Raw genomic sequence first — 23,797 nt, forward strand, 5'->3', positions numbered from 1 at the left:
CAAATAAAACACTAGTTACGTTCTCCGGGACGTGATAATTAAGACGTTAGAATTTCAATAAACATAGCTCTTTGTTGGCGGAGTTAGCTTTCAGTGAACTCTTCAGTGAACGACCCTTGTCAAGTTAACAATCTCAACGAACTATGGAGAGGGCAAAGGTCGGGAATTATCTAGGAAACCGAATCAGGAATAAGGAAGACACAAGGACACAAGGTAGACTGACTACCTTTGTTAAGGTTATCAAGACTTTTCAGTCTTTTGGGAAAACTATGGAAGAAGCCTATGTCCAACAGTGGACATCTTTCAGATGAAATAATGAAAAAGGCAAGTACATCGAAGCACCTACGGCCCCTGCACATGAATCTTTTATTTTAAATACAGCTTGATTTTTACGTGAATTGGGACAGTGTGTCAAATGCTTACCTAGCGGCTGCGGTGTGAAAAGTGTTTTAACCCATTTCTTCCGTAAGCTCTCGAGTGCCACTCGGTCGTGTAGAGGAAACATGCTGGCAATCACGCCTCTGCTAACGCACGCCGGAACTGTACGTAAAGTTTGTATACCATTACATAACATTCAACATAATTTTACATAGCGACACTAGTGCAAAAGATATAATAGGCATAGTATTACTCAACTAACATTGTAATACTTTCGATAATGTATTTGTTAAATAACAATATTTTCTTTTCTTATATATTTAGATATTTATTTTATTCTTTTTATATTATTGGCGACTACGGCCAAAATACTCTACTGTTAAATTATTATTGCGCATTAGAATTCAAACGCCGATTTAGTTAATTCATTGAAAAAAGAAGAAGTAATACATTGAAATTGAAAGATTAATTACAGTATCCGAGAGATTTTCCTAAGCTTTGTTACAGTCTTATTAATACGACTAATAAATATCTTTACAAATCGCTCATATTTGGCAAGAATCCATCTTGTTCTTCACTCACAATTGAAAGAAACATTTAGCTTGGACGTTTACTTTACTAAAAGCTACAAACTTATACAATTTGTACATATAAAACAATGTATACCACGTATGATATGTCATTAATTATTTATATGATCAAGACGTCTCATGCAATAAGGATTTATGCTCATTGAAATAAAGATTAAGGCATATACACATGTCTCTAAAGTATGAATTCCAGTACAGCCGGCCTCCGTAAGACATATTACGAGTATGAAGATTGGTGAAGGAAGGTTTTTCTTATTCTTGTTGTTTCACTATCTTTGAAGCCCTTCGAACTAAAGCTCAGTTCTACGGCTGAAGTGTAAATATATCTTTCACTAAACGTGATATTTGAATGTGTAATGCTAAAAGAAAGGTTGAAACGAGAAGTAGAAGAACTAAAGTAAACGAAATAGCCCAGGTAATTAATAAGTTTAAGTGTTAGTGGCTAAGCCAAACGCACAAAAAAGGTCTCGGAGGCCTAAGGGACCTTAAGGTTCTGAAATGAAAACCATGGACTCTGCAGCGCAGAAATTTCATCCACGGAGTGGACAGATGACGTTGTTAGAGTCGTTGGAAGACGCTATATGCAGGCTGATTTCATGCGGACCTATTAGAAATTTAAGGGTAAAAAAGAATGTCTACCACTGGATGTCCTACAGCTAAAATTAAATAAAAAAGATACAAGCACACAAAAATACATAAAGTATATACAAAAGCGAGTGGTATTAGTCCCAAGCGTATATAAAAATAAAGAAGTTTTAATAAAGTTTTACTGTCAAGTGTTTTACGTGAAACTTTCTTAAGCAAATTTTTTAGAAAGCTTTTGCGATCTTGAGCTATTTACAATTTTATTATGTACTCCGAGAGGTTTATTCCGTGCGTGTCTCCCGAGTGTAATTTTCTTTAGAAGTTTTTTGTACAGGTATAATTTTTTACGTAGTGAAGAAAGAATTATTGATGAGATGAATAAAAATATTTGTAACGGAAAATTATTATAGAAAAATCGAACATTGAAACACCTGGAGACATGAAGTGGTAAATAAATAAGCTGTGCTATTTCGTTTTTCTTGCAGTCTCCGGGTTTTTTGACGTATAACCGTTGTACTGCGACTTGTCTAGGCGCATGGCGAGAATGGGTGGAACATCTGCCGCTTTGTTGCACCAGACTGCCGACAACTCATGCTCTTTTTTACTCGGCTCCAACCTATACACCTTTTCCTGAGGCGCGGCACAGCGGTCACGGTAGAATTTTAGTAGAAGTAATCTTAACAAAAATTCCCAGATCATATATTTCCTTCTTCTTTTTCTTTTCAGCCGATGGCTGCCCACTGTAAGGTATAGGCTTCCCCCCAAAAATTGCCACGTTGTCAGTTCCTGCGCTGCCCACATCTAGCGACTTCCCGCGACCTTAACTATGTCATTGGTCCCCCTAGTGGGGGGCCTACCCACGCCATCGGGCATCGGTTGCACGAGCGATGTGCCCCACCCACTTTTTTTCGAACTACGTCCAAGATCTTGATTCTTCTGCCGATTTCCTCATTTGTGATTCGGTCTCGCGGCGAAACCTCGTGACCACGTCTAGGATTTGTATATTATCACCGGCAACGTGCACATTGGTTAAACACCTTTGGCTTCAAACATATATTACCTTACTCGTGATAAATAGAGGAATCTAATTTGAAGGTATTTCTTTAATCTAAATAAAATTATTTTGCAGTCTTTACCTGTGCAAGTTAAGAAAGGAATGCCAGAAGAGGCTAATTTAACAGATATTAGAATGAGATAGAGCTCAATGCCATCCTCTAACAAGCTACGAGGCTTCCAGGCATGTTTTGATCTGATTACAGCCTGCTACAAATAACGCATCTTATTCTATAAACAACGGTTTTATTTTTGGATGGAAATCATTGCCTTAGAGAGATGTCAAAACTAGCTGTTTTGGTAATTTACTTACCTATACTCTGGCCAGGTCTTAAAGTGAGCGCTGGTTCCAGGGCATGTTCGTCTCCGGGTTCCGCTCTCGCAGACTCCAGCACATGTTTTACTAAAGCACCACGCTCTTGTGAATTTAGTAACTCCGAAGCCGAGGTTCCCTGTTGTAAAACCATAAATATATTTAATCCATAAATTCCATATGTATGTACCTACGCCACCATCATGATTATGTAAGTAAATTAAATTAATAATAACAGTAAAAATCCTAATAATTACATAATCAGTGCCACTAATAATTATCTTATTTTTTAAAGAAAGAAAGCTTTACATTGACAAAAAAACTGAGCAGTTACAAAATTACAAGAAGTACAAATAAAATCTCTAAATATTTAAAGGTGGACAAAAGTTTTGCAAGCAATAATAACTATAGGGAACCACTTTTTTTTTTATTTGACGACACAACAATTAGGTCTATATAGATAGGTCATCATTATATGTTGTTTATAATATAGAAATAAACTATTTTTATAATTGTTTCATTATCTACTTGAATATTTTTTTAGATCTTAAGTTTCAAAAAACTCTGAAAATAATATTGCGCACCTCACGTGTTCATAAATATATTTTTATCTTTGACTTTAATATACAACGAACTGTACGTTCTTGCTAATTGGTTATTTATACACAGTAAGCTTGGAGAAAGAAAACAATGGGATGTTTAAATAGAAATATATAAAACATAAAGGTATTGTGAGAACGGAGACGGCCATTGTCATTTGAAATAGATTTTAATAACAACTTTTTTTCGTACGAATATTTTGTCCATGCCGATTTTCATATCTCATAACTAAAAATTTTGCCGTCATTAAAAAGTCTTTTTCCGTTTTTTTTTAATATAAAATATTAACATCTTTTATTTGCAGTTTTTTGATCCGATGTTCGCTTAAAGCTCTGCGCTGTACCATGTACATTTTAATCAAAAACTTACAAAATAAAATATGTAGAGAATTTAAATGTATTCTATTTTGTTACAGATTTTATACAACTAACTTTTGTCAGAATTGTCCTATTAATCAAATTGAAATTAAGTCTAGCGACTTATATCTTTGCAGGCATTCAAAGTTACTTTAAAAATAAAGTTATAAAATTACTCAAAGGAGCATTAATTAAATTCACGTTAAAGATTTTATTAGAAAACACTTCTTTTAATAATTTTAAATCAACTGCATTATGTTTGTCCCTTTGCAAGCCTTTGTTGTCTAGAATTATAGCAACACATTCAGATTGCCATTATTTGTAGTCTGTTCGCCTTTCTAAAGTTAAATGTAAATCTATATTAAAATTTATTTATTTCACTATTACAAGAGTTATTCGCCAGTGTTTGGAGAACCCTTGTTTTAAATTTATAAAAAATAACTGTGTTAAAAGAAGCCATTCTGCCCTGTGCTTATACGTAGTAATCAATTTATGAGTAGTTTTTTAAAAATTTATGGTCAAGTGCAGTGAATAAAATCGTGAATACATGTGTTGTGTTTATGCATTAATGTAATTTAATTTATTTAGTAAAGTTTAAATAAATGAAACTTTAAACATATCAAGAAATAAATCTTTACCTTCTGAAAGCAATGCATATCTCGCACGGTAAACTCTTTGTAACCGCCTCCGAATTCAGGCTTCAATAATTTTGGAAGATGGACCTCTTCAGCTGTTTGCAGTAACCTATTGATTTAGTGAAAACAATTATAACATCGAGTTATAATATACTCTGATTTTAATAAAAATTGTGTATACATTTATTAGTACATAAGTGGTGAAAATTAATGAAAAAATCATATATTATCTTCTATGTAATCGCTTTAATAAACATGTGCCTGCAAAAGTTTAAAATATTTGACTAAAATGTGGTACAAGGAGAGAGTTTTAGATGGCATTCTAACGGTTGCTTCTCAAAATATTTTAATAACATATTCTTCACGTGCCACATTTTATATTCTGTATGAAAAATAGTAAAAAAAAAGAAACACAAAAAATGAAAATAAACTCGTAAAGCCTAAATTTCGTCTTAAAAAAGTTAACAAACTTCCACGGGTCTGAGTGTATGGATATATAATAAAATTCCACGAGATATCTTAGACCTCAATTTTCTTAGTTTTTAATCTAAAATTAAAAGTATATTGTTACTTAACTTATTTTAGCATTCAAGAGTTTTTAGTTGATCGTTATGTGTGGAACTTTGTTTATTAACTCATTTATGTTTAATATTATAATGTGCAAATGAAAATTGTTAAATTTAATTTAAAAAAACGACTTTTGAATTTTCCGGCCGATCTCTGTAGGTTAGCAGTCCGAGTTAAAATAATTGATGATTCAAAAGTACGTGTAAATGCCTACTTGAACATATCTTTATTTTTTCAAATAAATATTATTGATTTATTCGTATATCTGTCGGATTATTTACAGAAGAGGCCAGTTTTATTAAAAAAAAAAAAGAATAAAGTTGAACTCCTTTGTAATGGCGTCCTTTAACTTAGAACTCAAAGGATTTCAAACAATATTCAATTAAGGTAAGTCTACATATATATTACTTAACTGGTAAGCAAAAAGCAATACTTCGATTACATTCAGTATTACCCAGTATTTAGTACCCTTAGTAAAGTTTCAAGGGTTTCAAGATATTGTAATGTCAAAAGTATGTACTACAGCTGACATGTAATTAAAATAAAATGCCTACAGCCTTTGATATACTCACACATCATCGTCTGCGGTGATATAAAAAGCCGAGCACTGGGAAGAGGCATGCTGACGGACACATACTCGCAGCCTCGGGCGACTGCCGCGTAGCTTCTGGAGAAGCCACAGCAGCATGCTGTCTGGTAGCCCTGATAACAAGTAAACACAAAGGTCGAAATAAACCTTTAATTACCTATGATTGTACACATACACACAGTGTGATTGATTATAGGAGTAAAAGTTTTAAAGGGGTGAAATATATACTTCATTTTTCAGCAAAAAGCTTTGACGGTTATATACCTATTTCTAATTACCATTATAAACCATTGAATTTTTGAGTACATTAATTGAAAGTGAATGAATTAGACACCCACCCCTTTAAATATATCTATCTCTAAGCATCCCGTATAAGGCATCTATGTGTAATGATAATTCTGTAATAGCAACCGAAGAAGTAGTGTTCTAAGTTTCTTGGCAACCTGGACTGCTACCAAGTTTCAAAAAGGCCACGCCACCTTCGCGCGGATCCTTGAGAGAGTTAAGAGAAGAGTTAGGCAACTTACAAACCCCGTGAAATTAGTAATTTAACAACTCTAGCTGAGGTTCCTGAGGGAGCTCTCGAGCTTAGTCAGCGTAAAGAGGCCTAGGCTAGGTGGCTCGCTTCACTATGTCGCTACTATTTACCAGACACAAAGTCAAAGCCATTGAAAGTATAATTCTCTTCGAAAGCATTCCCGTAGTTTCGACAAGCGTCAAAAAATAGATGTGAGTCTGACATAACCATTTTTTTGGCACGGTACATATACTATATCCTATTTATGATTTCTCTAATGTAAAAAGAAAGCGTTTATTATATATAACACTTAACATAAAGATTACAACATGACATTGGAGTAATTTTAACAAATCCCATATTCATTCCGTCAATAGAGCTGTGTACAAAATGAATGCGATTTCGTTTTTGGGTCGCGGTTCCCAGCTGCGCCAGTTAGTTCATATTTATGAGGTTTACGTGCATTATAAAACTATAATCTTAATGAGAATAGATATTTCCCAAATAATATATCAAACGCGTGTTAAAAAGGTATATTAATTGTATAATATTACAATATAGAGAAACGGAAAAAAAGAAAACTAGGTTTTTGATCACGTTAGCATGAAGTCACAAATAACAAAATGGCCGTTGTCGGCCGTAAATTTATATATCCATTTTATTTATAATTACGCTACGTAATTCAAATATGATGTTGCCTCCTGTATCGATATAAACTATGTGAAAGTCTTTAGTGTTCTTTTTAAGTCGAAATAAATAGGTGAAAAATTTAAAATTAATTTAAACTAGGGGTAAGCATCCTTTTACTCAACAGGCCTATTAAAGTTTACAAATTGTTTGGTGGGCCGCACATAAAGTAACACTTATTAATAAGCTAAAAAACTATGTTTATAATAATTATAATAAACAAATGTAAAACTATGAAAAAGGTAAAGTTTTCATTTAGAACTTCAATGAGAAAAAAAATAGTAGAGTAGAATGAAAGAAACAGTACGACAGATAAGATAATACATGAAAGAGAAGAATGATAATAATCAAAAATATGAATAAATTACTAGAAATAAAAAGTCCCTGTCCCACACGAGATAAGGGAACGAGAGGTCTCCAACAGCGGGGACCATTAAAGAAAAAAAAAAATTGCGCAAACTCGCGTATGGTATGTTAGAACAAGTCGCTGTGTTAGTAACTCGTCACAAACTGTTTCGGTTTAGTATGTACTACCATTATAATTTAATTCCTTTTACAAAAACATAATAATGGGAGAAGAAATAAATAAATTTGAAATTCTTGGATAGCCGCACAAACATAGTAAAAGGACTGCAAGACCTAAACAACAGAAAATTTCAACTAAAATAAAAGTTAATAATTAAATTGTAAATGGTAATCATTCAGCATAAAGTTGTGAACATCTATGCGTTTAAAAAAATACGAAAAACACAAAAAAGTTTTACTTTATATATTTTACCTATACACAGTATACTATGTGTAACGCTATCATGCCGTCATAAAAATTAAAAACACAGGAAACCACGCCCCGTAGCACGTCAAATCACATGGAAACAATGATTGTTCGGTGCCAGGAGCATGAAGATTAGAATTTGCCTATTCAAGCATAACTCTTAAAACACGCGTGAGTATAAAATTACTCGTACAATTTCTATTTTTTTTAAATGTATCTCTTGTTATGGAAATTGTATAGATAACATGTATCCAAGATTCTGAAATATCTAATTAAAATACAGGAAAATCGAATTTGTGAAGAAATATTGGATAAAATTGTAAAATTTTTAAAAATGTTAATATTCCCGCATTCTGACTGTCGTTTTTTATATAATGAAAATGAATTATTATATCTTTATAAATATATTCACACAATTCACTTTGCTTTCTTACACGGATTATTTTTATAAGCATATATCGTATAATCAGTATTTTCAACTAGTAGGTACAACAGTTCAATTTATTAGAGGCTATTTTCACACAAGTAGGTATATATTCATCTCACTTGCCCATTCGCATCTCGAGATTTTATCGATACAAAAGCGTTTATTATACTAACATTTCAACTTTATTTAAATATTGTTTCGAATATCTTTTCTCTGCTTATTAATCTAATTGCAGTAGAAATGGGATAAATTTTAATTAGGAAATATTACTCTGTTAAATAGTTTCTTACTCGCTAAGTGCAAGTGGTGTATAAAAATATAAAAAACTTCTAGATACGAAACTAAAATCTTTACGAAGGAACAACCTGTCTATTTAGTAAAAAGTTATGTAGGGTTCATTTAAAAATATTTCGGTGAATTATTGCTGACCACTATTTTCACAATACTTTTTGTTTTAAATCATAATGCGCGTTAAAATTCAAAGTTGGAACGCCGATTTGAATTTGGAAGCAATCAGTCATGTGGTGGCCTGCCATTGTATTTAGGCTGATTTTGAGGAATAAATACACGCACGGGTGATAGCTTACCTCTGCCCGAAATACAGATGATCTCGCTACTATATTTATATATAAAAGGATTTGTTCGATTGTTAGAATAAAATAAGAGTAAAATGTTGAAACAGTTTCATTTCTGGTCACATTTACGTGCTTCGAGATTAGGGTTATGAAATATAACTACGCCGTAACTAAAAACAAACATGGCGAAATTTCCTCGATCACAGCTACTTCACGTGAAAAGTTTTCAAGTTGGCTAAGAACGGAAACCTTTGAAAGTGAAGTTACTAATTTGTTGAGAAATTACCACGAAATTAAATCGGTTAATTTACAAAGATTTTCTAATCATTTATAAATTAGAGAAGCCATAGATGTACCCGAAAGACATGATTCAACGTGAAATTTAATATGATTTAAGGCCGCATACTAATTTCGTTCATAAATATCAATAATATCGCATATATGTATATCTTTCAATTATAAATCCAAGTCATATCTGTCTTTTCATTTAAGATCAGCCTGACAGTTTTAAACGTGATTTTAGATAGACTTTGTATTTTTAAGGGGTTTAATGTTATTTATTCATAGCCCATAGAAACATTGTGCCGTTAAAGGGCTGTTCTTGGTAGGTGAAAAAAAAACATCTACTCGGCAACAGAAGAAAATACATATATATATTTAATTAAAATGGACAATAGGCAGAAGGGCGGGTCTGATTTTACAACGCAGCTCGGTACTCCCCTGATGGTGGTTGTAGCCAGCCGCACGATTTCCCGGGACCGGTCAGGCGGCAGCAAGTCGAGAGCAGGGAGCGCCGGTAGTTCACAGAATGTGTTGGTTCCGGTGCAAGGTAATATAAGTTCAACCTCAATGATAGTAGGTTATTTTTTTTATTAAACTCGCACTCCTTTGGTTTGCGAGGCGATATAAAGGTTGTTGCGTGAATTAAAAGTTGCTGCGAGAATGAAAAGAACCAAGACGTGAATTTATAGCGTAAATTCTAATTGGCCCCGGCGCGTGAGACGTCACGTAGCTGGTGAACGCAACCGACACAAAGAGTGTGCGTCGGTGCGTGAGACGTCACCTAGTTAGTGGACGCGAACAAAGCCAGGATCCTTCTCCCGGGCAATCGCACATTGGAATGTTATAAAAACAAAGATCTGTTGAACCAATAGCTCGCTTCTACGACCCTACGCTACTTGAGATGTACCGTTCCCCCCGCCAAGGGTTGAACAATTTTTTGCTGTATTGCGATTTATGAGACGCTTCTCGTGTTTATATTTTTTTGGTTAAAATTTTAACTAAGATTCATGGAACGTTAATTTGCAACGTTACAATATATGTCGCCACATCATATACAGGTTATAGCTGTAAAAGCTTTTAAGGGAGTGATTATACACCTCACTTGTCAGCAAAATTTCTTTACCACCAATTTATTTTCAATTACCTTTATAAAGTGATCTCTCTGAAATGTGATACATTAATTTATTTTTTCTCTTGGAATTTGAAAAGCCAATAACATATCAATATATATAAATACTGATGTGTGATATATAATATGATCATACATCTGAATTTTGAAAATGCTTTTTCTCAGTATATTATCATTACGGTATTTTTTCTGAAATCATTAATTTTCGGAGCTATGCATTCACCTTTTCAAAACCTTATAACCATACACCCTGTATTAAATGCAATTCATTACAATTTAAACATATTAATTACGTAGTTTTTTATGTCAACGGAGTATTTATAAATTAACTGCCCCGTCAGACTTTGTATTGCCGAAAGTTATTGACTTATCATAGGCTCTTCTAGTTTTACAGTGATCACTTGTGTACATCATAAGAAGAATAGAGTCCAATTTGATAGAAGGAAGAATCAAATAGATTTCCCCCATATTGGCGCCCTAAAACTATAAATTTCAAAGGTTTTGAGCGCGACTTGAACTGAAAAGAGTCCAGAACACGGACGAATCCTTTTTTATGAAAACATTCCCAAATATCCTTAACGCAGTACTTCAGTTATAGAAATTAATATCAATTAAAGAATCCTAAACACTGTGATAAGGTCGTCTTAATGAGTTTTCATTGAACAAATTTTAATTATTTTTTTTTGATACAGTTAAATACTAAATGAATATTTGAATTGTTATGCCTTATAGTACACGATATTGTTGGTTTGATTAGGATTATTTTAGATTTTATAAATAAAATGTGATGTTTAATTTAGCCTATGGTTAGAGCGTGAAAAGAAAAGCAGTATTTTGACTATTTTCATGTCATAACAAAAATATCCAAAATAAATTATCCGAACTGGTGGAGCCATTTTTGATCTTTGCGCATTGCGATTTATTTTTATTCATTTAGAATTTAATAAACAAAGATCTCAGAATTTTGATATTTATATAAATCTAAGACAGTTTGAATGATAATAAATTCGGGGAAGCAGATGCACGGTCCGTCCGCGCCCTACCCGCGGCCAGCGCTGCCGACTGGACCTCCCCGCTGACTTTTCGCCAGCCACCCGACCGTTCTTTCGCGCACCGTACCATACCGCAACTCCGCTCGCGCGAGTGGTGCGCACACAGCGGTTCGCCCGCAACATACCGACCGTCACGCAGTCGAATTGTCGCTCGGAGCGGAACACGCGTCTCGCGCAGCTTGACTCACCCTTCCGACCCCCGCGTGGGATCCCCGCATCGGACAGAGAGACGCCTTACTGTGGTGTAGCTAGTTCAACATCAACAGGGGCTAGCTCCGTTCTGAACACCGCTGTTCGGCACAGGGGTGCCTAGTTCGGTTTAGAAACCGATTTAGACTAATAAGTACCGTTCGCGCTCCACCCATCGGCTCCCGTGAGCAAGTTCGTTTACTTCCTGCCACCTGGTAGAAAGGTCGCGTGTGTTAGCTAGTGTGTTAGCTCCCGAACACCTGACACAGAGGCCCACCAGCATGCATCCTCTGCCAAACGGCAGGCCACCCCGCTAACTATCGGGGTTGCGCTAAGGCGCTCAAGCGGCAGCCGGTAGACCCACCCCGCTGCGCACGCTTCGCACAGGGACGTCCGGCCGCCCCCGTCAGAGACCCGAAGCCAACACCCCGCCCTCTTCCCCCTCTTCCGTCCGCCGCCGCGTGGGCCGAACCCCTCTACCTCGCATAGGTAGTGGCTTCCCCTCAGCCCGCGGTAGCGCCTCCAGCGCTCCCATTTAAGGCTGTCCCAAAACCACAGCCCAAACCAGCTGAATCCTCAGCAGGGCTCGCAGACTTCACGGAGGACTTAGCCTCCCTGACCGCGTTTCTGCGCGTTGACACGCGCGATATCCTAGCTCTACACCGGGTTTAGCCCGCGCTCCTTGGTAGTCACCCTACCATCGCCGGCGGCGAGCTAAGGGGACGGATTAAGCCCTTCGTTCTAACTGTCGTCTATTTCAACATTGACGGCTTCTCCGATAAAAAGGATAACAGGCTCATTTCCTGAGTGAGCATAACGTCGACGTTCTGCTCATCCAGAAATCCCACCTCAAGCCCTCCAATCGCGATCCCTAAATAGCTAATTACCACCTCGTCTGGAATGACAGACTTTTCAGGAAGGGAGGAGGCACTTTGGTTTATTTCAAAAGATCTTTGCACTGTTCCCTTCTTGATCCACCATCACTCACCAAGTTTGAAGTCTCAACCTGTAGAATGTCCCTCACCGGACACCCCCCACTAATACTCATATCTGCATACCTCCTTGGTAACAAAGAGATACTCCGTTCGGACATTAAGACGCTTACCTCCTTAGGTCCGGCAATCTTGATTGTTCATGACTTTAACAGCCAGCACGACAGCTGGAATCTCAGCTCTAACAAAGCAAACGGGTCTAAACTTTACAAAATAGCCGATAAACTAGATTTAGCCATAAGGGTTCCTGCATCACCCACTCGCTACCCCAACAACCTGCTCCCTCACAGGGCGTCAACTATTGACTTAGCCTTATTTAGCAACGTCACGTTGCAAATGAATAGCATCGAGTCGCTTCACGAATTCGACTTTGACCACCGTCCCGTCCTAATGCAACTGGGTCAAAGCGCTACAGAGGTTCTTATAACCAAAACTAGCGTTAACTGGCATGCCCTCGAGTCTAGATTCAAGGACATTAACTCCCCGCATCTCTCTAGCATTCCCGACAACTTCTACTCGCCTGAGGAAACCCACAGGCAATGAACTCACTTGCTAAACACGTTCACTCAGCCACTGAAGAATTTACCCGGAAGACAGTGAGTCAAGCGCAAGTTTGTCGACTTTCTCCCGGACTATATTCGGCGCCTGATTAAACAAAAAACGCTGCCATGAGGCTCTACGATAGGTATCGCACCAAGGAGACTAGACTGCGCCTTCGCAAACTTCAAAACTGGTCAAAGAACGGCTCAACTACCAGCATTCCGCTCCGTGAACTCAGTACCGACGAAGCTATAAAAGCCTTAGGGCTAACAGCACTAACATCATGAAAGAAAAAGCAATAAATTCGGCATTCTCAAGCACTCCCAAATTGAAACGTTATACTCGTCTCTAGTGACAACCCAAGCCGTCACTTCGTGAAGTGTCCTTAGGGGGCTGCTAGACATTAGAGTAAGTACGCGTACTTAAGGCTCGGTGACCTTTTTTGCCCGTCTGTAACCTTCAGTAATTACTTTAAAATCGCCGCGCAAATTCGTCGCCGATACAACTAGTTCGAAAATTTCTTAACTCGTAAGCTGTCTCGATTCGCTCGTTTGGCAATACAGCGAGCCACGAGCCGCCATATTGTCTAAAGATCCGAAGCGGCTGCATGTATAACTACATTAAGAACTTGTTTTATTTAGTGTACTTGATAAAATATTATTAGCGATTTAAGTTAATTCCTACCTTCTTATCTTTTATATTTCTGCGATGAGCTATGCTATATATGTTACAAAATGATTAGCATTTATATTTTTTCAGAGATCCTATATACAAGAAAGAAACGTTTATGGCTTATAATCAATAATTGCCAAAATTTTAAACTTTAATCGTGTGTATTTTTAAATTAAGAAAGGAAAGGAAAACCCAAAAATAACATGCGATACAAAAATAACATGTTTAATAATGGACACACTATTAAAGTTGAACAGATGAAGAAAAATTATAATTGTGATGTGGAAACACGTTTATTTAATTATTAAAACAATTTGTGCGCGGAAAATGAACAATTCGCTTACGCGCGGTTGCGCATCGAACCATGGCTAAAATCCGACTCTCTGGAACTCCAACGGCAGCGGACGCACGTGCTGCGCGTCTTGGCTACCTGCCAAGAGCAAGCAAGAGCGCGTATCGTGCACGCCGTGCGAGTGAGCGAGACGAGTGGGCGAGACAAACAAAAGGTTGAGCGTTGTGACGACGTCCGCGGGAACTTTCACATCTGGCGGCTTTTTTATATAACAATATTATTACATACTCCCCCTTTTGACCAGGACCAGTGACCTCACAACTGGTCAAACCGACACAAGCTTTCGCGGTCGGCCGCGAGGACGTTTTGGAGCCACAGGCTCAGGAATCTCAGTGCATTCACCCTCTCGCGAATGATAGCGTCTTAAGTCAGAGACATGATACTTCCCAATGGTAATGTCGGACTTATCAGGAAACGCTAACAGGTACGTAGTTGGGCTAACTTTCTTCTGAACGACGTAAGGCCCGTCTCGTTTAGGTACGAACTTCGCGCTGACTCCTTTTGCAGAGTTGCTGAGAACGTGCGTTTTCATCAATACGAGGTCGCCGACGTCGAGACTGTCACTTTTACGAATTTTATCTTTAACAGCTTTGCGGAGGTCTTGTTGGTGTTCAATACTTTCTTTGCTGGACTGGAGAGTATCTGCGAGTCTAAGCAGATAAGGTGTGATTTGCGGCACGTAGTTCTCCGCTTCGACAACTGCACGCAAGTCCGTCTGAGCTGCAATTGGTGAGCGAAGTTCGCGAGCAAAAGTCAGGTATGCAGGAGTCTGTTGGGTTGCTTTTGTCAACGATGTGTTTAAAGCGAAACGAATAAATGGCAGAGCTTCCGGCCATTTTTGATGGTGATTTTCCACGAGGATAGCCATTTGCACCTTAAGGTCCCTGTTCTTCCTCTCCACAGGATTCGCTTCTGGATGATACAGGGGCACCAGATTCTGCTTAACACCCAAAACAAACATAGCTTTCTGCATAACATCGGCGACGAATTGGACACCATTGTCAGAAATTAATCGCCTAGGAACACCAAAACGAAGGAAAACCTCCTCTATCAAGATCTTAGCACAAGCTTCAGCAGTAGCTTCAGTAAGCGCAAACAGCTCTACCCACTTACTGGCGGTGTCTTCGACAATAAAGACCCAACGTTCACCCTTGGGACCCTTAGGAAGTGGACCGAACAAATCTACTGCTACAACTTCGAAGCGCTGTGCGGGTACTGGAGTCTGCAACAAGCCTGAAGGCTTCTCATTCGAAGGCTTGTAACGCTGACATTCAGTACAAGACTTGAGATACTCCGCTACAAAACGACGCATTCCAGGAAAATAGAACCGCTGGGAAATACGATGCAAAGTCCTATCAACACCACCGTGACCAGCTGTTGCAGCGTCGTGACATTCAACCATAACTTGCTTCCGACGGTTGACTGGTACAACAAGCTGCGGTTCTTCCGTTTCTGCTTCTGTATATCGGTAAAGTATCCCCTTTGACATATGATAACCTCTATCTGTCCACCTACAAATCTCCACTTCTTCCTTTCCCTCCAGGCCCAGGATAATCTTCGCGATTTCAGGATCTGCGAGCTGATCTTCACGAAGAGCGGTTGCCTCCCATCGTGGCGTTTCAACCACCACCGTACAGACGCCACAAGCATCTCGAGCCTCCTCAACGCATGGCGGTCGACTGAGCGAATCTGCGATGACGTTTGCCTTTCCTGGGGTGTAGTCCACTTGGAGATCGAAAGACTGCAACTTCATAGCCCAACGGACCAATCTACCTGCAGGAGACTTCAAGGTTAGTAACCACTTCAGGGGCTGGTGGTCGCTGGCGACGCGCACGGGATGACCATCGATGTAGCCGCGAAACTTCTCGACTGCCCACACAACTGCAAGAGCTTCACGCTCGGTGGTTGAGTAGTTTCGTTCCGCCGAAGTCAGAAGGCGGCTGGCGTACGCGATCGGACGCTCCTCGCGCGGCGACTCCCCCTGCAAGAGAGCTGCACCTAAAGCATAGCTGCTCGAGTCAGTCCTAAGCACAAAGGAAGACTATAATCTGGCTGGATGAGGATTGGAGGAGAGGTAAGTGATTTCTTAAGTTCCAAGAACGCAGCGACTTGAGCTTCGCCCCACAACCAAGACTGATCTTTCTTCGTCAGCATAGTCAACGGTTGCGCAACCTTTGCGAAGTTCGGCACGAACTTTCGGAACCACGAGCACGTCTGTAAGAAGGATTTCAAGTGCTTCACATTCGTTGGCTCGTTCATATCGACGATGGCGCTGATTTTGTCAGGGTCCGGCGATAGCCCTTGAGACGAAATCACGTGACCTAGATACTTAACACTTTCTCTAGCAAACACGCATTTAGCTCGATTGGCGCACAGGCTGAAGACACGAAGGCGATCGAAAACAGCTCGAAGATCCTGTAGATGCTGAGCAAAGTTTTCAGAGATCACGATGAGGTCGTCTATGTAACCTAAAATAGTCACGCCTTTTAAAGCAGACCCTGAACGAAACCTGTCAATCAGACGCTGGAACGTCGCTGGAGCGTTGCGCAAGCCAAAAGGCATACGCCTGAATCTGAAAACGCCAAATGGTGACACGAAGGCGGTCTTGTCGCGATCCTCTTCCTTGACAGCAACCTGCCAGTAACCTGCCTTGAGGTCGATGGTGCTCATGAAACAACTTTTGCCAGTATACTGTAGTAGATCGTCGATCACCGGAAGCGGATAGGAGTCAACCTTCGTGACGGAATTCAATTTGCGATAATCCACACAAAATCTGTAGGACCCATCCTTTTTAGGTACCAACAGCGCTGGTGCTGCCCACGGAGACTCACACTCTTCGATGACACCCTCCGACAGCATCTTATTAATTTCAGCCTCCATAACTTCTTTTTTCGCAGGCGTCAGGCGGTACGGCGGGACGGCGATCGGCGGGTGGGTGCCGGTGTCAATGCGGTGTTCAGCGAACGACGTCGGTCCTCCCCCTTCTCGGAAAATGTCCTCGTATTCCTGCAATGTCTGCGCAAGGCTTGCTCTTTCAGGTGGTGACAGCATCATACCCTCGTCCGAACGCAACATGTCGGCAGAGGCGCACCCGATGAAGTTACGTGATTTCTCACAACGCAAGGGGTGAATGACCTGAGGTTGATTAGCTGTGAACCACGTTTCATTAAAAATATCAATAACCAAACCAGCTTTACGTATAAAATCAATGCCTAGCAATGTTTCATTGTTAACTGCATCTGGAAAAATAATAAATGTGATAGGTATTAATGCGCCCGCGAGCATCACCACAACGTCCACCAGTCTGACTGTCACGTCACGCACTACACCGTCAGCAAGTTTTACAGTCATGATGCTACTACGCATCGGCTGCCCTAACTTAAGCAACAAGGAGTACAGCGTGGATCCGGCAACGCTACGTTTAGCCGCCGTGTCTAATAGACCGGTACCGCGATAGCCAAAAATCTCTATGTCCAAAATTGGACGGCCTTTGGTACAAACATCGCGCGAGTTATCCACTGACCGCGCATCAGGTACATCATATACATTACAAACAGAATTTAAAAAAACAGTATTACAATCAAAAGAAACATGGGCTTGACATTGCGATGCCTCGGTTTTGGAATATAAATGCCTATTTGTTGACATAAAATCGCATGCAAAGAACGAATCCTTAGTGTCCGTATTTTTTGTATTACAGTTAACACAATTAGCACGAATAACACCTTTCATACCACAACCGTAACACGAAACTGTATGCGGATCACTTTTAGAATTAAGCCTTGAGCACTCATCGCGATTATGTCCACTCTTCTTGCAATAAACACAAAACCGATTCGGCGCATTCGCTGCGCTTACCACAGCAGGTACAGCGACGACGGCGGCGGCGGCGGCGGCGCGTGCCTTGCACGTTGCACGCGCGCGCGAGCCCGCACTCCCTGCTCGCTGATCGCTTTGTACACTTTCTCGTGTTAATTTGAAACGAGCCGTGCAACCGGCGAAGTTTCCCGACGGAGACGGATGAGCCGATGACGACGATGGCGATGGTGATGGCGAGGGCGCTCCTGTGGTGAAGGCCGGCGATCGCAGCAAAAGACTCTCGATTAGCTGGCGGTTTGACTCCGCTTGAGCCTTGGCGAACGCCGCCATGAACGACGATAGCTGCCCCTCGGTCATGAACCTGTCCGAGTCTTCATTCTCGACGTTGTTACGGACGCCTGTAGCCTTGCAACGCGGCATCGCAAACAACAGATGCAAACCACTGACGAAATTCACTCCGATAACGCACAATTGTTAAATTTTCGATAGGATTCTTCTACGACGCTAAGATGGCGAACGGTTGAGTACGCGATTTCGTCGATAATTAGCGCGTAGGCCACGGGTTGGGAGCCAGTGTGATGTGGAAACACGTTTATTTAATTATTAAAACAATTTGTGCGCGGAAAATGAACAATTCGCTTACGCGCGGTTGCGCATCGAACCATGGCTAAAATCCGACTCTCTGGAACTCCAACGGCAGCGGACGCACGTGCTGCGCGTCTTGGCTACCTGCCAAGAGCAAGCAAGAGCGCGTATCGTGCACGCCGTGCGAGTGAGCGAGACGAGTGGGCGAGACAAACAAAAGGTTGAGCGTTGTGACGACGTCCGCGGGAACTTTCACATCTGGCGGCTTTTTTATATAACAATATTATTACATAATGTATTTATATGATCAGTTTTAAATATTGTAACAGTAATAAATTATATGTTCTAAACAATAACATCCTCGGTTATCGACATTACGGAACAGTGTAAGCTAATCTGCCGTGAGCTTCCGACAGCGAGCTAAGTTCGCGAACTTTAACATCACGATTTTTAAGCGCGAACGTGTGTCTGCGTTTGAAGAGATTTACGTCCTTCTAATCCACTTAAATAAAAAATGTAACGGCACGAGCAGCGGATTACGAGAGAGCCGTGAAGCTTAGTAAACAGACTAAGCGCCTTCAACACGCTGCGACCTCTAATAAAATAAAATTGTAAATGTCAATGAATAATTATTTTTATTACATAGTAATAAATAAATAGATATACTTTTACTGTTGTTTTGCTCGCCAAATGAAATACGACAAGGGTTGTTTTGCTAAATTCTCACATTAGCCGTTTATTGGCAAGTTTCCCGCATGCCAAAGTAGGAAGCTGCTTAGATCTGTGAATACGGGAGCAATGACCTTCCATATAAAATTGGGCGGTTTGCCAAGTTGTAACTTAAATACAGTGGTTCAGCGTTTGTTGTACTCCGTCTCTTGTGGTGAAGAAACCATTGTATAATTTTCATATAGTGAGTAATGAGCGTAATATATAAACAGATACAAGAAATAATGCCATTATCATTTCAGGTGGACATCCACGGTCTCGCGTATTTCGCGATTTCCAACAGGACCGATGTGTAGCCGACTAAATTAAGCGTCTTTAGTAGACCATAACAAGGTCGTCTTACGCTGCATTTGGCGGTATGTGCTTTCTACTTTAGGACCTTATTATTATTTATGACCCAAGTAGCCATTTGTTCTGAGCGCTATAAGCAACTATGTGCTCAAGCAAATGTGGTCTAAAATGGCTGCCCACTTTTCACTGTCGTAAATTGTTAAGTAGTATTCCAAACGCTGCCCATCCGTGTAGGATTCAACGGTTTACCCCTTTTTTAGGATTTTTTAGACACCCACCGCAAAACTTCCCCTAAAAAAATCTATGGATGGATATGCCAAAGCGCACGTTCAGCAGGTTGGCTATCGTAATGTGGTATTATGGTACGCAGAGGAAGCGGCAGCCTACTCTGGAAACTTGTTTGTGAGCTAATGCAATCCTATATAATTAATGCACAAATTGTGATTTATATAAATAAGATTACTAGTTGATCCCGCAAACGTTATTTTGCAAAAAAACTTAAAGTTTTTAATTAACAAATAAAAAAGTAAGGGTTGATCGTAGAGTGGTGAAAATTTAGGGTTGTATGTATTTTTGCATGCTGTATCATAATAAAATAAAGACCAAAAAATTTGTCAAAAAAAAATTAGGAGTGGACCGCCCTTATCATGGTACGGAAAATACATAGTAACCGATTCTCAGACCTGATACTGAATACGCATATAAAATTTGGTAAAAATCGGTCTAGCCGTTTTGGAGGAGTACGGTAATTAACATTGTGACATAGAAATTTTATATTTTAGATATGTAAGTTACAGTTTTTATCGTAAAGCTACCACTATTCAAGTTGAACTTGCCTATTTTGACTATTCACCCGAGTACACATAAGAGTAGTCAACAACTACAAGAATTTAACCTGCTACTGTCGATGAGCTGGGCACGACATGGGCGTATGACATGATATATATATATATATATATATATATATATATATATATATTCGCCTGTTCTGTGTTAATTTTAGGGCCTATACGTTATTTGAGTGTGATATATAGCGTAATTACCACAATTTAATCACTGTTATATCAGCCTTAGGGCGTGCACAGCTGGACATACCCCTCTAATAAGATCGGTTGGAAGCCACCTGCATCTTCTCCTTATCGACGACCTGGCTATTTGAATTAGTTTCGTGTATAGCAGTAAATATTTAATTTTGTTTTGAGATAATGCAGGAAAAACTTCTGAATGAATATACATATTGGGGGAAGACCAATTTATCTCTTAAAATTTGTTTAATTGACATTTTTACGTATTTATTCGTTATTAAAGTAAAATCATTTAACGTAAGTTATTTTGTATATTTAAATAAAATCAGTGCTATTTCACAATAGTTTTTTGTTTTTGGTAGCATGATATTCCATTAGTCGTCTATACACATATCTAGTTATAAAATACGCTTTCAAAAAGTGCATGTTAACAATTGACCAACCGCCTCGCATGACAGCCAAATGGAGTTCTCATTTTCTTTTGTTCATTGTTTCCTTCAGTACATTTTGTTACAAATTACACATTTCGTATTTCAAATTATTTACATTTTCATACAATATTGAACAATGAATTTAAATAAGAAATAATTGATTTTAATACATTAGGACAATACGATTAAATTTTAATAGAGAAATGTAAATGCAGTGATTTTCTATCCTTTGTTTTTTTTTTTTGTATTGTGCTATATATACAGATATAAATGTACATGTAGCAACGCCCGGCACTTGATTTGGCACATAGAGAGTAAAAGTGTGAGATTTACGGTAAAAATCGACCGGATTCGATTTTGTTCGACATTGTCTCTACCGCACAACATGCTTAGTACTCGTATATAACCCATTGTATTAATAGAAGTTTAAAAACACATTATTTTTTTTTTTCAAAAAATTAATATTTACTTCGATATTTATTTTTGTGTCAAATCAAATGCTGTGTACAATAATGAAAAATCTTCATTCGTCATTATTCACTATTAAATATAGATATACAAATAAAGGTGCATATATATGGTCTGTACGGCCAATTTAAAACCCGCAGTTATTGTATCTAGCTTTTTTATTCAACTATAGACTGTATTTCTAAATAGTTAGAAAAAAAGGCAGCCAAGAGCATTACAGCCTGTAAAAAACTTTTTTCTAGACAACAAAAAGCTGTGGACGACTGTTTTGTGTTTTTGTTAGCAGCATTGGTTCGGGAAACGTCGTTTCGATTTATTTACTACCCGAAAAGCAAACAACGTAACGACCTTTACCTTTTAATTAAATAGGGTATTCTATGAGTAATAAACCGCGCTATAAATTCGTAATTTTTATCAATAAATGGATTTTATTTAGCGTAGCTTGTTGCTGATGGTCTCTCTTAGATGATTCTAAAGTCAATTTATCGATGTTCTGTGGTCGAAGTTACATGAATTTACTCTCCCATCTCCTTTCGGCTATGGGATAAGGTGCATGGATTCACGACATCCATACGGTAGGAATCCCTTCATCAAACATAAGTGTTTTGAAACTACTTTTATAGTGCGAATAGCTAAGGTATGAAACAACATTCCGTTGTCATTGTTTCCAGCTGACTAAAAATTGAATCTTCAAGTTAAGAGTAAATACGTTTTATGTTTGTAGCATCATAGACTTCATCACTTAGAAGAGGCAGGGCTCAAAAGCTTTGCCTATTGTCGATAATAAAAAAAAACCTCAAAGATTATCTAGATTGACATAAGATGTAAACAAGTGATTATGGTGATTTAAATAAATTTGTACCATATTATAGGAATTTAAAATTATTATTATCGTTGTTTTAAATTTTACATACGCCGTTAACCACCTTTTCCCCACAAAATGAGATAACAACTTATTGTAACAAAATTGCATAAAATAAGAATTCAAATTAAATAAATTAATAACGTGTTTACAAATAACATGTAAAAGAAAGACACGCGTAATAGTAACTGATGCTGTGATATAATGTATAGTGATTTTCAACAATTAAATAACTGTGATACTTTAGGAATGGTGTTGAAGGAACGGAAGTGTCATGAGAATTTGTGAGGTAACAAAGATAAAGAATAGAAGATGGAAGAAGAATATAGAATTAAAAAAAATTAAACCTGGAGAAATTAATACACGTCTGTGAACCAAGTACTTATACACACACACTTAGAGGTGACGGAAGATAAAAAACACCTTTTACATCATGAGTCTTTTTTTTGCCTTTGTACCAATGCCGCATAAATAGTTAAATATCTATTTATAATATTTTGTGTTTTAGTGTTAACGAACGAATAAATAAATAGTCATAACAAATCATAGAGATAGACAGTAACAAACTTTGCTGAACATTTTGACTTTTTCTGTCTGTTACTACAGAGAGAACTTTAGATAGCGACTCTCTCTAGATAATATTACAAACACACACACACACACACACACACACACACATATATATATATATATATATATATATATATATACATATATTATCAAATAAGATTTGAGATAACATTAGTCTTAAATTATTGTCAGATTGAAGCATGCTGCAATGATTGATTATATTTGTAAAATGTGTAAGGGGTGAATGTATATACAGCTCATTTGGCAGCCAAAAGATTTTCAATCAACCAAAATAATGTGATCACTCTGAAATATATTAAATTAATTTATTATTTTTATTAGAATTCAACGAGCCAATATTATCTGGCAGCACAAATCTGCAGGGATTGATAGTAACTAACAATTAATTTTAATTAGCAATATGAATTTTCATAACGCCTTTTATTATTTCTAAAAGCATTGATTTTTTGGATAGGGTGTACCACAAATTAATTGAGAGCAAACGAGATATACATTAACCTCTTTAAAGTTTTCACGCCTATATCTAATCGACCTGTATATTAATAAAAATAATTAAAAAATCAAAACTCCAAACTGTAAAATGATCAGTTTTAGAATCCGAAAGTATACTACTGACCATGTTCGTAAAGATGATCTTCAGAAAAATGATTTGAGAGTTAAATAGGGACGATATATTTATCGACCCTTTAATTGAGCATATGAAACTAAAGAGAAAAAGAAAACTGTTTAATTGTTTTATATTCTTCCGATATAGTTCGATTCGTATTGAAGAATTGGCAATCAAATTCAAGGTCGCGGGCGCGGTCTTTCTTAGGGATCTTTACGCACAGTCATATCATGGAACGTTCGTCAATCGATTTTGGCTTCTCAATCCACTGAATATATACGATAAATATTCTAATGGTGGCCGCAGTTAACTAAGGATTCGTATTTTAAAGATATACTTGTGTAAAAACTTATAGATAATTTCACGAAGAGTGAAAAGCAAAATTCCACAAGATATATTATAAACATAAAAGCTTCGTTTCAGCCCATAGACACTGACTACAAGGCATATCCCTCTTTCTAAAATGTCTATGGAGGAATATACCACAATCGCCACGCTTGGCAGGCGCATACGCAGAGAACGCTGCTGTTATCCTCT

General features: G+C 38.2%; 2 protein-coding genes across 3 annotated transcripts in view; both read right to left on the reverse strand.

Moving 5' to 3' along the window:
* wwk (white walker) overlaps positions 1-23,797 on the reverse strand; it is a 52,492-nt gene that overhangs the window by 23,339 nt on the left and 5,356 nt on the right. For both annotated transcript variants that reach the window (XM_068767967.1, XM_068767966.1), the window contains exons 3-6: positions 5,650-5,779; positions 4,514-4,619; positions 2,920-3,058; positions 424-540 (exon numbers count right to left, since the gene is read on the reverse strand). In XM_068767967.1, the coding sequence (XP_068624068.1) occupies positions 424-540; positions 2,920-3,058; positions 4,514-4,619; positions 5,650-5,779 (492 nt within the window). The remainder of the gene's footprint in view (positions 1-423; positions 541-2,919; positions 3,059-4,513; positions 4,620-5,649; positions 5,780-23,797) is intronic.
* On the reverse strand, positions 15,745-17,091 carry LOC137924573 (uncharacterized). The gene is made up of 2 exons (XM_068767968.1): positions 16,684-17,091; positions 15,745-15,833 (listed from the first exon to the last, which is right to left on the reverse strand). The coding sequence occupies exons 1-2, from the start codon at positions 16,925-16,927 to the stop codon at positions 15,745-15,747; spliced, it is 333 nt and encodes a 110-aa protein (XP_068624069.1). The 5' UTR covers positions 16,928-17,091.

Source organism: Battus philenor, unplaced genomic scaffold (assembly GCF_028537555.1).
Source record: "Battus philenor isolate CCGP_79_NKW_IND1 unplaced genomic scaffold, ilBatPhil1.0.hap1 SCAF_24, whole genome shotgun sequence".
NCBI lineage: Eukaryota > Metazoa > Arthropoda > Insecta > Lepidoptera > Papilionidae > Battus > Battus philenor.